The sequence below is a fragment of the Leptosomus discolor genome, chromosome 2 (genome assembly GCF_034619465.1).
Source record: "Leptosomus discolor isolate bLepDis1 chromosome 2, bLepDis1.hap2, whole genome shotgun sequence".
Classification (NCBI taxonomy): Eukaryota; Metazoa; Chordata; class Aves; order Leptosomiformes; family Leptosomidae; genus Leptosomus; species Leptosomus discolor.
The window spans coordinates 54,936,417-54,954,091 of record NC_141392.1 but is presented as its reverse complement, the minus strand read 5'-3'; the positions used below and the strand labels follow the sequence as shown (position 1 = coordinate 54,954,091).

At 41.1% G+C, this 17,675-nt stretch overlaps 1 protein-coding gene across 2 annotated transcripts in view; it reads right to left on the bottom strand.

The window, feature by feature from the left end:
* Positions 1-17,675, bottom strand: part of SASH1 (SAM and SH3 domain containing 1) — a 569,508-nt gene that overhangs the window by 4,760 nt on the left and 547,073 nt on the right. For both annotated transcript variants that reach the window (XM_086461091.1, XM_086461092.1), the window contains 7 exons: positions 15,589-15,660; positions 13,022-13,165; positions 10,721-10,856; positions 9,506-9,675; positions 8,204-8,413; positions 7,329-7,479; positions 4,512-4,625 (listed from right to left, as the gene is read on the bottom strand). In XM_086461091.1, the coding sequence (XP_086317217.1) occupies positions 4,512-4,625; positions 7,329-7,479; positions 8,204-8,413; positions 9,506-9,675; positions 10,721-10,856; positions 13,022-13,165; positions 15,589-15,660 (997 nt within the window). The remainder of the gene's footprint in view (positions 1-4,511; positions 4,626-7,328; positions 7,480-8,203; positions 8,414-9,505; positions 9,676-10,720; positions 10,857-13,021; positions 13,166-15,588; positions 15,661-17,675) is intronic.

Here is a 17,675-nt window from a genome sequence, read left to right as displayed (position 1 = left end):
TTAGAAGTTGGCTCCCTTGCTACTACCTTGAGCGCAGGTAGCTCGGAGAAGTAGCAGAAAGACTTCTCTGTCTGCACCTTTCCACGGAGCTAGGCCATTGCCTTCTGAAAATAACTTGCCCCCACATTAAAAAGGCATGTGTAAGAAATGTTACGTTCATTTTGTCAATATGGAATGAGTATGGAAAGGAGCGTTCTCTTTTCATTATTCATACTTGCTAGTACATGTCTGACTTGTGCAGTAATTCACCGTATTATCCAGGGCTTGCTGTCACAGCTCACGTAACAAAATCCATGTACCTTTCTTTTCAATCTGAAATACTGATCGGGGGTTATACTGGTTTTGGGAAAGCACACTCAGGAACCTCAACACTGAAAGAAAAGTTGTGGAAATGCTAGTACTGTGCAATGTAAGTGCTTACTGAGGCCATAAGGGTATCTAGTAAGTAACCTTTTATTTCTTTATAAATGGGATAGGTCAGTGTAAAGCCAGTAGCCTGGGAAAGGAAAAAGGAAGAAACAGGTAACACAAAAAGGAAGAGGCAAATCACGAAAAATGAGAAAAGAAAAATTTTGGGAAAGTAAAAATCAAATCTTTAATTTATTTCAGCCATGTTTTACATAAAAATACAAATGCGGAGAGAATGGGAGGAAATTCAGAACATTTTGTCTATAAAATATATAACTGAACATTCAGTCTTCAAGCTCTCTGCTTCAAAATGGTTTTAAAAAAGGGCTGTGTTCAATGCTACTGTTTGGCACAATGGACAGGGGTTCAAACGCAGTATCAGGAGGCGAGCTGTGATTTTTCTTTTTCTAGCTATTCCTGTCCTCCTCCTAACTGCCAGGTACAACTTCATGATGCTTCTGAGACATTAAGAGAGGAAGGTAGTATTTCCCAAAACCAGACTTTTAAATATGTTTTTTAATTGTTTTCATAAAGCAGAGAGTTAGATAAACAGTGTTGCCTCCCTATCTATCTCAGGGGAAAAAAAAAAAAAAAAAAACAAGAAAAACCTACAAGAGTTAAAGTGTATCACTAGGAAGGTTTAAAACACATTTTAATGTTAGCATTTTGGTAATAATTGATAATAATTCATTATGATTCCCTAGGCTAACGCCTTTCATAGTGCTGTCAGCTATGAAGTAGCATCCCGGATTTAAATGTGTGCTGAAGGACACAGGTGTCTGGGTGCAAACTAACATAACAAAGGTGGTCCTTACACAAAACAAATCGGAAGTTTGTATCCTCTCCAGGCTCAGTTCAAGCTACAGGCATACTTCAACTCTTTTGTTTAATGTTATGGTGCAGTTTTTGTCAGACAAAGCACCGTCCAGCTTTCATGATACTTCATGCTATTAGAATACAGAGAAGGAACTTCTCAATTCCCTGCCATCTCTCTGCCTCAGAAGAAAGAAGATTATCTTGGGGAATATTTCCAGAGGCACCAGAGCTACAGCAACAAATCTTCAGTGCTTCTCTCAGTACTTTTTCCGTATGGAAGACGGTCCTCAGAAACTTAAGTACTCAAAACCAGACACAGAATGCATTCAGTGCCCTGTTCAGATCCCAGTTTTTCTTAACTTCATTTTGGTGTTGCTTTCTGTGGCTATATGTTGCGTGCATTTCAAACACCTCTGTTGACACAACAAAGATGATGGCACCGTAAACCATGCTAACCTCATTGCTTTTTTACTGAGTACAAGCTAACAGAAATGCACACTACACTAGGCAATGTGGCCACCTGTTCTGTTGCTTCCTTTTCTAATTAGCACTCAACACTTAAGTGCTTAGGATGCCTACTTGGCACTACGGAAATCTGGGCTTCAGTTTCTGAACAAATCAGAGAACACCCGTATCCTATCTGATGAAGCCATGGTTTGCCTGCTGCTTCAGCTCTGTGCATTGTGTGTGCAATTCTGATCTCTTCACAGCCCCTCTCTCCTTAAAAAAGCTATACACCACAACAAGAAGAGTTTCAAAGAAGACAGGCATGATCAGGGATGTGAATGACCTACAAGGAATAACTGACAGGCCTTCTCAGGCCAGAAAAGAGATGACTTGGGAAGGAGTATGACAGAGATCTATACACAGGCACTGTTAGGTATGGAGGTTCTAAGGAAGACCAGGGATGTTCATAAAGAGAAACGGTTTCAGGAAAATGGATGAATGCCAGTACCCGATTTTTTAAGTCCTTAAATGACTCATTCCCCACGAGTACCCTGAGAAGCATCAAATATGCTTGCTCTGTTCCAGCACCGTTCTCTAGCTATCTGCTTTTGGCCAGTCCTTGAGAACTAGATTTCCAACATGGTTTCCAAATGTGTCTCAGACAGACAACGCCTGCACGCAAAACGAGCCCAATAACTGTTGTCACAAGTCTAAAGGACAGCTTGCTCTCTCTGCCTTGTTTCAAATCAAGGACTGGACTATATGGACTAATGGTCTGCTCATGGATGGTTGCTTTCTGCTCTTACGTTCTTCCCATCTAACACTAAATTGGTCACAAACTCCGTGTTCCTTGCTCTCTGTAAACTGCAGTAAGATCACAATGCTGCTGTAAGTACATTGCGGATATCTATGAGAATTCCCAAATATTTCTGCAGCGAGACCCTGAGAAGTACCAATAAAAGATACCTCGGTACCTCTGCCATAGTACATAGCAAATCATTTTCTAGCCAAAAGGTAAGAGCAGCTCTGAAATCTTGAACTGACGCCAAAAGGTCCAGTATCAGCCCAAACCAGGACACTACGCTAGTTGACAAAATATTATGTGCGACCATTCCCTAGAAAATTTGAAGACCAATTTCTTCTCAGAATGCATTTCCCCTTTATGAAGTGCAGTTTATTTTCACTGATCTGCACATTATGATGCTTATACTAGACAAATGATTATCCTTAACAGATGAGAATCCAATGTATATTGAAAACAATATGCATGTAAACAACTATGGTCCATGAACTTTGCGAAGAAGGTGGAACACATTTCAGATTAATCAGCCTTGATGAAATCTTTGAATGAATTCCACACCAAATGTTCCTTTCATAATGGTTTTCAAAGCAAGCACTAAATGCACTTGTAAGCGAAAACGATGCAGAAATGCAGCAAGCTATACATGAAAAGCAATATAAAAAAAATCACCAGTGGTATTTCACATTCTGCAAAACTCAGATAGAAATATTAGTTTAAATGTAATAGTAAGTATCTAAGCAGACAGGCAGTGACAATTGCTTTCTAAGGATTTTACTATTTTGTTAAAATAAGGAAAATGTACAGGCAGCAATAATTTCAGTGCTACAGCTATCATTATGATGGCACTTAGAGGTAAAAAGGAAACAAAATTGTCGCATATGCCATATATTTAGCTATGATTATATTGCAGCATGCTTACTATACGAGGATTCACATTCAAGAACAAATTCTGCTTTCAGGAATTTAGTATATTTCAGGCATTCAGCTTCAAAGGAAATTGCAATTTTTTCAATAAATGGTTATTTCTGAGTGCAGACTGACAGAAAATTCATATACTAAGAGAAAGATCTTTAGTTCATATTTTAAATTGGAAAAACAGCCACTGCAAGGGGCATACGATATCTCTATTTATTCTGCTCTTGGTTTCCTGTTTAAGCTGGATGTTAGTGATGAAACCAGGCAGTCTGAGGCCAAGCCATGGCAAAAACGCTTGGGGTGATAAAGCTGAACTCAAACCAATTTAATCTATTTTAATATTTCATCCCTAATGGCAAGTTAACACCATCCCTCAAGTAAAGCATGCTCAGTCAGCACAACCACCCGATTTCCTCAGAACAGAGAGAGCAATCTCTACTATCATCTGTCTCGGTAATTTTTCAGTGCATCACCTTTCACTGATGCAAGATAAGGTAATGAGAATTGATATCATAAGCATTTTTTTTCATAGTTTATTTCCTTGCCAACTTCTCAATTAATTTAACTTGCTAGTGTTCATACACCAAAACATCCTAAATCTCTGGCAGCTGGCTTCTGATCAGAGGAGAATACAACATGCAACCTAAGCAAACACAAAAACATGGCCTAAAACAGAGACCATTTTTTCTAAACAGTTTTTGTATGGGTTTAGAAGAAATCCTTCTAACCTCAGTGGAGTTCAGCAACTTCTCCATTGCCAGTGGTCCCTCAGACATGGGCTGTCAGAGTGTAAGCAGTACAAGCCTCGTAAGGCACAGTTGCATGAGAATGTGACAGGGAGTGGAGAAGGCAGGGAATGGCAGTGAGAGTGGCTGTTGCGTTAGGATCTCAAAAGAAAGACGATTTGTGAAATGTGATCTGTTTCCTGCCAACGCAAATAGACTGGAAACAGTAGCAATGAAAACCAATGGCTCAAGTGAAGAGGGAAAGAGGCAGTCAGAGCAAAGGAGAAAGTCAAGTATGAAGCAGCTTGTATTAGCTAGGAACAGGAGCAGAAAGTACACCAAGTTATCTACTGTAAAAAGGCTGCAGGGATTATGAGGCTCATTGCTGTCACCATTACCATTCTCCAGGTTTTCACTGCTTTCGTAGCAGCCAGAATCCCGAGGAGAGCATCCGGTTAGGCCCTGGCCTTCAATGAGAAGTTTCTCCTGAGATCCTGACTGGTCGCTGTTACCTAGAGGATGCGAGAATAGAGTGAAAAACAGACAAACAGAAAATCTGGCTGAACTCAGCCTTCCATTTCCAACACCATTATCTTGTGTGTCCAGAGAATGGCAACGAAGCTGGTGAGGGGTCTGGAGAACAGGTCTTGTGAGGAGCGGATGAGGGAACTGGGGTTGTTTAGTCTGGAGGAGAGGAGGCTGAGGGGAGACCTTATCGCTCTCTGCAGCTACATGAGAGGAGACTGTAGCGAGGTGGGGATCGGTCTCTTCTCCCAAGTAAGAAGGGATAGGACAAGAGGAAATGGCCTCAAGTTGCACCAGGGGAGGTTTAGATTGGACATTAGGCAGAATTTCTTCACTGAAAGGGTTGTCAAGCATTGGAACAGCCTGCCTAGGGAAGTGGTTGATTCACCAGCCCTGGAGGTATTTAAAAGACTTGTAGATGTTGTGCTTGGGGACATAGTCTATCTGTGGACTTGGCAGTGCTCGGTTAATGGCTGGACTCGATGATCTTAAAGGTCTTTTTCAACCTAAACCTGGGATTCTATGATCTTCCCTGTTGCATTAATTGTATCGGATCACTGTTTTAGAAAAGAGTGAGCATTAGGAACAGTCATCACAATGTTGGAAACATTCATCCCATTCCATAAAGGATTAAGCAACAGCCTCAGCACAACTGTGAGGGAGCAGTGTGTACATAACGAAAGCAGAATGGACCATGTGTGCTCCTCAGCTGCCTTGCGGCCAAGTCCTGCAACTTACAACCATGGAAATTCATTTAAAATTATGGTGTCCAAGTTCTTTAAGACTTAAAAAAACTCCAACACCGAAAACAAAAGCAAAAAGCACTGAAAAGAACCAAATAAGTGAAAAACAATAAAATCCTAACCCTGACTTACTTTCCAGAAGGGACCAAGAGGAAGGATCAGGAGTGGGTCTGGCAGTTAGATACTGTCTCCCAACGAAGGGGGAAGGGACAAGGGAGACACTAGTGGTAAAAATTCCTTCCTTGGTCTGTGCAGAAAGCCAACACTCAAGTGTGGTCCACCCAGGCTGCACAGGCTGGATTCCAGGAAATTACCCAGAACGTTTGGTCAGAAGTCATATTTTGTAAAGAAATTAAATCTGGAGCTGAAGATACAGAAAACCAACTTCATGATGCAAGGATACAGTTTATTCTGTTAGTTGTTTTTTTTTTTTTTCCCTGCAGTAAAATGTCAGAAATGTCTATTTAGACTCCTCTATTTTCAACACATGAAAGGTAATTATGGGGTGGAACTAAGTGCTGTTGCCCCTCCCACGTTCCAGCTGTCTGGTCCCCGCTTCTCTTTCTCCTCATCATCCTGACTTGGAGCTGGAATTTATACTTTCCAATCACCACATCACATAGTTCTTCAAGATTTCAAACCAAAATTGAAGGGCCCTAAAAAAATTACTTCAGGAAAGTAAGCATTCTGAATAGGTCTGCAAATAATGAAGAGAAGTTCATATTAGGTGACAAAAAGCTACTCTGATATAAGTGAAAATAATCAAATTCTGCAACTGCAGTTTTAATGGGGGGTAGAGGAGAACAGAGAAAGCATGGATGCCTCTTTGGGAAATGAAATGAAAAAGCAAGCTACTTGTCAGTGAACACTCAGGCCACACAGCACTGTCTAGAGATACGAACCACACATCTCTCTATAACAACAACAGAGTTAAGCATTGCCCATTTAATAAGCAGCTGTTTAAATTGCTGTTACAGCAGTTTAAGGTAAAACATAGGATTTTGCACAGAAGCAGCTGAGGAAGCCCTCACAAAATCCATTCCACTGATTCTGCTCGGTGGGATACTAAATTTCTGCTGACACTTAGGGATGAAGGGGAAATTCAGTACTGTCTGAGGTTGCTGCTACTAGATATCGAGCCCTTCTAAACTCCTGTCTCAAGCTACACTTGCATTTCAAAGGATTCTACTCTACCATGACTACTGCGTGGATGACACAGCCCCGCTTCCTCCTGTGCAGCAAAGACGCCATCGAATCTGACTGCCGTGGCGTAACTTCGCTTTCCCTCGTCTTTGCAACCACTTGCCTGAGATCACCTGTGCAACGGGCAGAATCGCACTGCTGCACCTCAGATAGTTGGGTCACTGTCTTTCACTCTTTGCACTCGACCAGTATTTTCTCTCTTTGAAAATCACTGTGTTGTCACGTGTACAACCTGAAGACACCTGCACGATCCTGCAACTCACAGTCCAAGAAACGTATGCATGCGCAGATAAAATACGAGAAACTTTAATTCACACTAAATACTCCACAGCCCTCTGGGTTTTGATCTTTTTCTTACCCTCGATAACCTCAATCTCTTCCCTTTAGTCTAGAAGTTTCTTCTTTCCTACTCTCCATGCCTCAGGTTCTTATTTTGAGTAGCTTATCTCAGGATTTATTCCTGAACATCAGTACTCTAGAAGGTATGTGTTGTACACTTGACATCACTTGAGCAAGCTGCTTGAGTAGCAGGGCTTACATGAACAAAAGAATTCTGGCAGAACAAATGTAAGTCTTAAGTCACTCCTCAAAAATCTGTGTGTTTTTACACAGGATTACCCTGGAAATAACTAGATTAGGAAAAAAAAAAGATCAAAATCCTGGAACCGGCTTTCTGCTTTAAGGGGTTCACAAGGTTCTTGGCAGAGCTTTAGTAAAATTGAAAACCTCAAACATCCCACATACTATCATACTCCTGTAGAAGTTCCACTGCTGTAAGGAGAACAGCTCTGTGCTCAGGATCTCGGATGTTCAGTTCATCCAAATCTTCTTCTTCTAAAAGCTTAAATGTATCCAGATCTTCATAACCATTGAACAGGAAAGTGGGCATGTGCTCCTGCATAAAAGGAAAAAAAAAAAGGAAAAAAAAAAAAAAAGAAGAGTTGTAAGACAACATATTTATTCAACTTATTTTGTCAATAAAGATACTAGAAGAGATTTTCACAACCATCAAAAAAAAGCAGTAGCTTAGCAAATGCAAACCACTGTATAACAGCAAAATTATAGGATTTTAGCTTGCATAAACATTGCTCAGAGTTCAAGGAGGTAGCTGTGCCAGAACTACAATGCTGCGCATATTTTCGTGTTTGGAATGCACTGTACTAAACGGCCTGGGTAGCATACTACCCAGACACACGACATGGCACAGCTCTGTACAAAGGGAGAAGTACAGAGGGTGAATGACAGCTGCACCAGTCTATCCCTAGCTCTTCTGAATAGAAACGTGGAAAAAACTTCCACTTTAAAGACAGGAAATCTTGTTATTTTACACTTTTTGCTTGCTTTTGAAGTGTGTGAGCTAGTGTAGCCATACTATGCAACCATTTACAGTCTCCCAGTGCATACAACTCGCAGCCTGCAGCACTTCATCAAGCCTGACAGGCAGTTCTGCCTGCCCTCAGCTATTTTTGCTCTGCAGCTAAGACCCAATTCTGCTAAGTGGTGGTACAGCCCATAGGATTACGAACCCGGTGAGCAGCTTTCAAAACTAGCAACTCCAAAGGGGTGCCCCCCTTCCCACAAGCAAAACTGAAGGGTAAACAGTATAAGAGAATTTGGACCTTTAAGTTGATGCGATCCAAGAGATCCTCAACTGACTTGGGCTGGGGTGGCCTGCTTTTCCGGCGCCTCCTGGTGGGCCGCTTTGGCTTCTCTTCCTCTTCGTTCAACACGTCCACATAGATAAATTTGAAAGTGCCAACTTTGTTGTTCAACAGGCCCATCCAAGTGCCCATGGGGGGTTTGCTGATTATATCGATGATGTCACCTTTCTGCAGACCAAAGCAGCAAGAAAGCCACTTAGGCATGCTTTCTGATGGATATTCAAGCAAATAACACGCACTTTCTCTTAAGACTTTCATGTACAACTCTCTTTAGTTTTCAAAAGGTTAACCACAGCTCTTGCAAAAATGTCTGATTATACTTGTTTTACAAACAGAAGAGAAGGGAATTAAGTGACATGCCTAAAACCAAAGAGCAAGTCAACAAAAGAACCTGGAATGGACCGCAACTGTCCAGATTCACAAACCGGCTTACACCCCACTAGCGCATCTCTGCTGTTTTGTACGTCCCTAAGCTGGGCAACTCTCTGAAACCGGTGCAAATTAAGAACATGGCCAGTATATATGGGCACAATCTCACATCAGATCTCCTGAGGAAAGGAGGCATATGCAGAAAAAGCTGTTGCTTCTTCTAATGCGCTCATGACCACAACAAAGAAATGGACACACAACTGGTTTTGTATGCTTCAGAGATTACCTCTGCTCTAACAGCAATGAGCTTCCCTCGGAATTTTAAGTAATGAATGTAAGGAGTCAGATAGTTTGAACTGAATACAGCACAACTAAAAATAATAAAAGCTGATACCCAGAAAATTTAAAGGGGGGGAGGTGTGTGACAACTCACAGTCAGCGAAGTAACTCAATATTAACTCAAACCAAGTTATATTAACTGAAACGCCTTTAAGAGACACTATGTGGAGGCGAATCCACATTTCTTCCAAGGGTTTTGAAAATTCTTCCACTGATGGATTAAATCATTGTGGCAGACAAGAGTATTTTTCCAGTCTTGCAGACAAAATCCTTGCAAAATGGAAATTAATTTGCCACACATTTTCGTTTTTCCAGAAACTAAAGACGCAAGTGTCTTTCCCTGGATGTGGAGAAACACTAATACTCATGGTGTATAACATTTTGCTGTCATTCAAGTGAATCTTAAATGTCTCAGAATAAGAAAGGTTAAAGGGCTTCAAAACCACATGTAAACTCATTAAAAGGCTAAGAACCGCATAGTTCTTGCAAAGAGCTCTTAAGTATTTTGGCAAAATAAATGTTTGACCCCTTAAAAACAGATGTAGCTGGTACCTTGAGCTTCAGAGAGTCTGTATCATAAGGACTTGGAGTAAAATCAGTGTGAACCCTGGCTCTTCCACAGAAAGGTCCTCTGTAAGGAGGCTCTTCATCATCACCATCTTCTGATTTCACGCTCTCCCTGTTGCTGGTTGAGGAATCTGTTGTGCTCACTGTCTGACCACCTGTGTGACAGACATAGTATCAGTCCACAAAGAAAGAATCTTTTTGTGAAGAACAACCAGAAACAAACAGATGCAAGACAGAAAATGGGTCTTCTTTCTACAAAACATGGTAATCAAAGTTAAAAGTCCTTAAACGCCGCTATTTCTTATACACACACGTGATGGGAGAGTTAGTTAATCTACTTTGCACTCCTGTTTTCCCAAGTTCAGCTTCTCAATATTTAACCGAGAAGCTGTTTAACTAGTGTCACATCTATGACACATCACAGGAGATGTCATCTTTCTGGGAAGTTTTGCCCACACAAAAGCATAGTGGCGTGAGGAAGATAAGCCCTGAATCTTGCATGAGGGTTCTAGAATCCCCTTCGTGTCCAGAAATTCAGTTTTGTGGCAACACTTCATACTGATAGTACAAACAAGCAAACAAACAAAAAAACCCACAAAAAATCCACAGATGATTTTCAGAATACACTTTCAGTTATTTAAACTTGGAGCTTTCTCTTCAGGTTTTTTTACTAACACATGTCCTTGGTTTATATTGGTCAGTAATTCATAGTGAAGCAAGTTCACACCATCTGTGTCCCACTTAAGCACTGTTTTGGGCAGAGACAGTCTTAACCAGAGAGGTTTTAAATAATAATTCTCTAGCTAGTTAATGAGAGAACCTCAAGGTCTCTCTGGAAGAGGGGTGTGAAGCCCATCAGGAGTGCGCAGAAGAAATCTAGTGTAACGATGAGCGTGTTTACTACTGGCCGGGGACTGTAATTCTCACTCCAATCATTTATATTATAGTAGCAAGACCCAGCAGACTCAGGCAGAAAGCAGGATTTCACTTTTTTAGCGCTCTGTAGAAATACAAAGCAAAAAAGATTGTCTCTGCACCAAAGAGCTTACGGTTCTTTGTAAACCCTTAATGACTAACCCACCAGCCTTTCTACTTTTTAACCACTGCTTCTGCTTCGACCTTCTCCGATTCTGCTTACTGTGGAGATCTCTGCTCCCTGAAGCCACAGAAATAGAGCGACGGAATTACAACCGAACTTACTCATTGAGCTCTGACCGCTTAAGGAACTCCTCAGGCTCTCTACTGAGCCACCGGCTTTCAGCTTGGGTTTGTCCAGGGGGTCAGTGTCTGGTGGCGGTGACTGTGGAGAACCCGGCATGACCCCAGGGCTGGACTCCTGAAAGGGATTGAACCATTTCAGTTTGATAAAGGAAGACAGGCAGTGACAGGAGCTGCTCATTCATTTTCAAGGAAAAAGATTCTGTTTTCCTGTTCTTTATCACACAGAATTAAACCTTCTGTATTTATCTACTTATTTAGTGGTACTCAGCTGTGGCAGAAGCCCCACTTTATTGGGCATGATAGCGGGGACAGGAGCAAATAATCCAGTCTGGAAAAGCTAGCATTGTAAGTAGAAAGAAACATTACAGAGAACTCCCAATTCAAAGGTTTTAATGACACATGGTATTTTTGCCAGCAGTACTTGCAAAACAGCTAATGCCAAATTCAGCTTTCTGAATCAGGATTTTGTACAAAGACGAACACAAACAAATCAGACAATGCAAGTGAGACACACAGCAATGTACTTTTTTTTTGCAATGAATTGCTGATATCTTTGCCTGTTTAGCCGGAAAAAATGAATTAACCAGAAAATGCAGCCTGTGCATAGTATAAATACTCAAAAGCATAAACATAAAATGATTTTGCTACATATGCAATAGGTGAGGCAATTTCTCTTTTCATTCAGTCAAACATTGCAGGAAATCAAAAAGGGTCTTTACTAAATTGAAATACTGTCAGCGTCTGTGAAGCACAGTTACAGCAAAGCAGCACATACTTGTGGTCGGAATAGCTTGTGCTCGGTTTTTTTTGAATGCAAAAAGAGATACTGGCACATAGTTTGAGTCATGATGCCAGAAAGGTACAAATATTCTAAAACAATTGTGCCAGAAAGTTTGAAAACAAAAGAACTGTAGCTTGCATACAAGAAGAGTTTTTGTGGAGATGTGTGGTCATAAAACTTTCAGATAAAAGCTATTATTTGCACGCTGCAGAATCATCAGGGAAAAAAAAAAGTCATCCCAGCTTATGACTTCAGAGGTCAAGTCAATCTTGGAAAGAGCTAGAGAGCAGAAGTATTGCTAACTCGCTGTAAGCCTATTTCTCAAATTATCCCTTTCTTAGGCAGACTTTGCAGAGGGGCGCTGTAAGGCCAGTCAGACACCACAGCATCTTCTTATCAGTATCAAATCATTAGACCTTAAAATGTTTTAATTGTAAATTTAAATTGAATACTCATAACTGCCCCTGGTTACGACTAAGTACACCTCTAAGTCCTACAGGAAAGGGACTCTAACGTTGCAAAGCGTTGCATTAAAACAGGTCACGTTTCTGCCTCTCTGTGCTGTCCCCAGATTCTGCAGTCGGGGGTTGCTGTTTGGAATGTCACGAACGGCTCCCTTCAGAGGCGCTAAGGCTTTGCGTTCACTGCGGAGGGCAGGCCCGCTGGGGCACCGCTCCCTCCCCGCTGCCCTTCCTCCGGCGGCCGGCACCCCGGGCAGCCAGCGGCCGGCCCGGGGCCGCTTGGGGGCGATGTCAGCCAGGCAGAGCTCGGCCTGCCCGGCGGCTTTCGAAGCGACTACTTACTCGTTTCGAGCGGCAAGATCGGTTTTAAACAAATGCGGAAGAATTTCTGACGCTCCACCGAAGCAAGGAACCCGAAGTATACCAAAAGGGAAAAAGACAGCAATTGCTCGTAGGCCACTGAAATTCAAAGCCTACTTCACAACTAATTTACTTCAGGTTTGCCTTTAAGAATAAGCTATAAACATCTGTAATGAAAGAGTAACAGGAAAATCTTCTGTGGGATGCCCCTTTCTGACTACACTGTGCATCTGTTTTGATGGGCTGATGCAGAGGGCAAGTGATGATGGAGCAAAGATCTGTAACAGCAGAGAGGAACTGTGTATGTGAAGTTATGCTGGGAATTTAAACTAAGGTGTAAATTGCAGATTAAATATATCACTGTGACCCTGTGTCACAGACTGGTTCCCTTACTAAATAATGATGATGGATAAAGAAATGGAAATAGAGAGCGAGATGTGTAATGCCATCAACCACAGGCTCCTCCTGATGAGCTACCTGAATGAAAACCTGAAAATGCATTTTCATGGCTTGGCATCTATAGGAAGGCATTTCACAGTGAGGGATTTTATAATGCAGGAATAAGCCACACCACATAGTCTCGTTAGAAATTTCTTCAGAGATGCCTTGAAGCATGAGAATCAATATTGATTATCACTTCTACACTATTATGTGGATTCCACTGCAGACCTTACATACCTGCTCAGACAGAGAGCTGCTGTATTTTTTAGACATCCTTTTCTTCATGGTTTCCTTTACAGACTTCACCTTTTTACCCAGAGATATACGGGACGCAGAGGGTGATTTGATCACTTCTTTATAAACGAAGTCTCCTTCTTTGCCCTGCAAAATAAAACAGGGTTTAAGCCTATAAAATACAAGACCCGTTTTTTTTCCTCAGTCAGCAGCCGTTGCAGAGGTACCCAGACAGACACAAGCCGGCAGCATGGTGCTCTGTTTACTGCCTGAAATTCTTTGTTGAGACCTTGTGCAAACCACTGTAGCAGACGACCGTACTTCACCCCTAAGGCCCGACTTGCAGTGTTTACTGCAGCTACTGTGTGTAGATGGGTTGGGGTCTGTTAGGATACCTTTAGCCCTTTGAGTTTTGGCTAAATATTTGACCTGATAGAAAACTCCACCATTTCAGGCTAAGATCTCCTGACAGGACATACAACAGTAGTCATGGCTCACGTTGATCAATACTACATACAGTTTAACAGGAGTAAAGGTACCTCTTGAGATCCTAGCCAAACATCTATCTGTGTATATACATATATATATATACATATGTATATATATGGATACCTACATTTGGCTACCCACATTTACTTTTTATTTTCAGACAGGCATTCAGTTCACCTCTCTTGATGACCAGCTCTGCGGTTTTACAAAAAAATGCAAAAAAAGAAAAAGCTACTAAATCCATCAACCATGGTAGAAGGTTACACTTGCACAGCTATTCTTAAGACACACAACAGAGTATGCTAAACTAAATTAGCTGGTCCATATATATAGTGGACAACAAAGTCCAGCTGCTTTGAACGCATTTAACCTTTCCCAAACCAGCTTAAGACACCTAGCATTTACTTATGCCACAAGCACACAGAAAGAATGAACATGGACCAGTTGACATTTTGCCAAGCTTACTTGTATGACTCAGCCCTTATTCTGATTGTCCAAGCAGCATGTTAAATGTGGTCTTTTGTCCTACAGTGCATCAGGAACCACAGCAAGGCAGCTCTACCAGCACCCTCCGTTGGCAAGTGTGCACGAAAAATAGCAATGCAAAAGGACCAAAATCTGTTTGGCCAAACAGATGGACTACTGAATTTGGTCTCTGACTTGGTTCAATAATCCTTCTGAGGACAATTTAGGTACATAAGATAACAAACCCTAAAACAAGTGTACACTACGTTCTACATAAAAGATTTATCTTTTTTCCTAAATTCATCTGTTTGCTACTTTACTAATGTTCTCCCAAAAAATTTCTCCGAAATTCAGCTGATGCTCCATTTCTGACAATTCTATATTTTTTTCCTTTGCAAGTTTTTTGTGATTAAAAACTTCTTTGGCAACTTTTGGTCTTTTAGCAGAAATTAAGATCAGCTCTTTGCCTTATCTTTTTGGAAAAAAAACGTCCACTTAATAAACTTAAATGTTTTCAAGAAAAAAACCCTTGATCTACAAACATTATTCTGATGCACTGCATCTCTCCCACTACTGATGCTAGCAGGGAAAAATATAACATCTAGATTTCACAGTTCCCTATATCAAACCAATCTGAACAAAATACGGTGAATTATCTAAGTTTGAAAATAAACACTAAGTCTGGAAGTCGACTTTTTTTACTGAGTTGAAAATTGGCGAATAAAATAACCACCCACAGTTTTGGCTAATTTAGGGGTAATTCATGATGTCAAAAAAAAAAATAATCAGAAAACCAAAAACAATATCAAAAAACCCAGCTGACATAGAAAATAATATAATGCTGGCATACAAAATATTTCACAATTTAGACTTGATTTAAGTGAATGCAGACATTATCAGATTCAATTTTGAAACAGAAAAGAAAAACATATATGGGCAAAAGGAAAAAATATGTTGGCAATTTCATTTGATAGAATGTTCTGGCTCATTTCTGTTCTGTTATTTTTGGCCACAGGCTGGCCAACAGTAACACTGGGATCAACATGAGCAACATAAAATGGAATTAATTCTCAAGGGAGGTGTCTTTTTTTTAAAAACACATAGAGCTCTGGGATCAGTTGTGCAGCACCCAGCACAATGGGACCCTGGTCTACTCCAGAGCTCTTAGCTACAATGAGAAAACAAATAATAAATCTCTTACATAATGACTTCCACCCAAATAACTTGCAGATCTTCAGCAAATGAAAGTTTGCCTCATCATTCCAAAGAGTAAATATTTTTACCAAGAAGGTATAGTAATCGCATGTTTTGCCTGGGGTGATGCTCTGAGGAAGTCAGACATAAGAATAGCCCCCAGATGGGCCCCCAGATCTGCGCTTTGATCACTTGTTCCTGCCTCTTTACACATATGGTATATAAATACTTACACACACATGGATATGGGTGGGTATGTTATTCTCAAAGCTAAGGAAGTTCGAGGTTAACAAAGATACTCTGCTTTCTTGGATCCCCAAGCTGTTATTACAGACCTAAATTATACTTCAGTCTATTATAACTCTATTGCGCATGTCATTTTATACTATTTCAAGTCTGTGCCTTCTTGTCTTTAAACTCACCACTTGGTCAGAACTGTTTCCAATATGAAGGGAACGATTTGTCAAGTCAAATCCTCCAAAGCTACAGGTTCTCTGCAAAAAAACAGATGGATACAGTTCTATCACAATGATTAGCTCACTCAAAACAGCTGTGATTTGGATAACGCCAGTGAAAACACAAATGTCTGCAAAAATGGAAACAAACAAACAAAAAAAAGGATGGGAGATTATAAATCAAGAAATCTGTTACAAAGTAATTTGAGTCATCTGTCTTTTCCAGAGACAACTCCTTGGCCTAAGGTCTGCTGCTGTTGAGTCATCTATTGATCTTTTAAAAAGAAAAAAAAAGACTTTTTGGTCTAAGGAAACTGTTGATCTTATGCACCAAGTTTTCCAGGGTGCTGGCAACTCCACCTCAGCACTCCCATCTGCCTTCATAAAAAAAGTCCACAGTGGCACTGAAACAGAGAACTGCCAATCTTTTATAGCACTGAATAACCTACCTTTTGGGAATAGCTGCATAGACTCATTTTCCACTGAAATGCAGGGAAACGCTAGAGGCCTTGTAGGGCAAGCCCTTGGTAAGAGGGGGGAAAAAACAGCCCAGCTATCCGTGAGCATTGTGTCCCCAGAGACTCAGCAAGCCCTGATTCCAGATTAGGTATTTGCCATCACACCTGTGGTGATATGTGGCAGCTCTGCTACTTCTGGGGGAAGGTACGCTACACTTCCAGCGCCACAATCACCTAGTGGAGGGACTCATTTTTGACTGAATCCACAGGTGCAGTTTACCATACTCATCCTGAATAAAAAAAAGAAAATCAGCCCTATGACACTGCTTCCCTCTGAAAAGCAGAGGGCAACCAAACAGCACAGTTGCATTTCCACAGCCAACCATTGTTTAACTGCGGCAGATGAGTCTCTCCTGAAGCTTTGGTAGCACCTGAAAGAAGACCAGACACTCCAGGGGGCTCCGAGAAAATCCAGCTTTTGCTTTGCAATCCAAAAGGTTAAACCTTTGAATTTTTATTTGGCCACTGAACAACCAGCTGCACAGTACTCAAGTACCTGGCTCTGCTGGAAATCTCACAGGGCAATCAAGGGAAACAAAGGCATGGCAGCTACAATTTACTTGCCCAACTTCAACTCCAGGCTCTGAGTGTGGGTTCTGAGACAGGCAGATGTCTATTACAACATATTCTCTTCAGACTTAAGAACAGAGACAAACAGGAGGCAGAAGATCAACCACTTGCGAACCCTAAGTTCTTAGGGCCTGAACTATCCAACAGAGTAACTTCAAAGACACCTGAAGACTCAGCTAAGCATCTGATCAGACCTACAACGGATTGCCCAATCAGTACTGTGAGTGTGTAGTAGGTAGTCAGCGAAGACCCACCGCCTCAGAGCTACTGGTCTGCTTCGACACTCTATTAGGAATAAGCAAGCTCTATAAACTGTGCCACTTAATAAATCATTATATCGATTAGTTCTACTAAAGTAAATGATCTTCCTGCCCTGTTCAACGCTAATCAGCATACATATTAACAGCTTTTAAAACGTTTTCTTTTCTAGCTTTTATGTTGGGTGCTGTGTACCTACAGTGCTTGGATGACGGTTTGTGTATCCACCACAACCCTACTAGAACTCAAAGCCAGCTTTGTCTAGGCCCCACACACATTAAAAAGAGTGCTGTGATGCAGAATTTTTTTTAAGTGTTTTTTTTCCAGAAGGCAATGTGACTATGGCATAGCTTTTAAAAATTGTTTTTGGAAAGCATTTGAGACCAACCACAAGTAATAAGACCAGTTTTTAAGGCACAGCATGTTTAGCTATGAGTAATGTCATCCTTCTGCGAAGAGTCCGTTCTAACTAATCCTACAGCGTATCATAATCCCAGCAACAAAGAGAGGACATCTGGAACTGCTCTGAGCAAACTTGTCTGTCAAACCAGCCAGAGCTCCTCCTAAAGCAGCCTTCTTGGAGAACAAAATGTCTGTTGGTTAAAAGCTTCTGAATAAACGTACCGTATTAACGATGCTTATTGTTTCATTATGGACCTCCCTATACATCTAACATTTGACTTCTGCCTTCAGATTCCAGTAGCGACT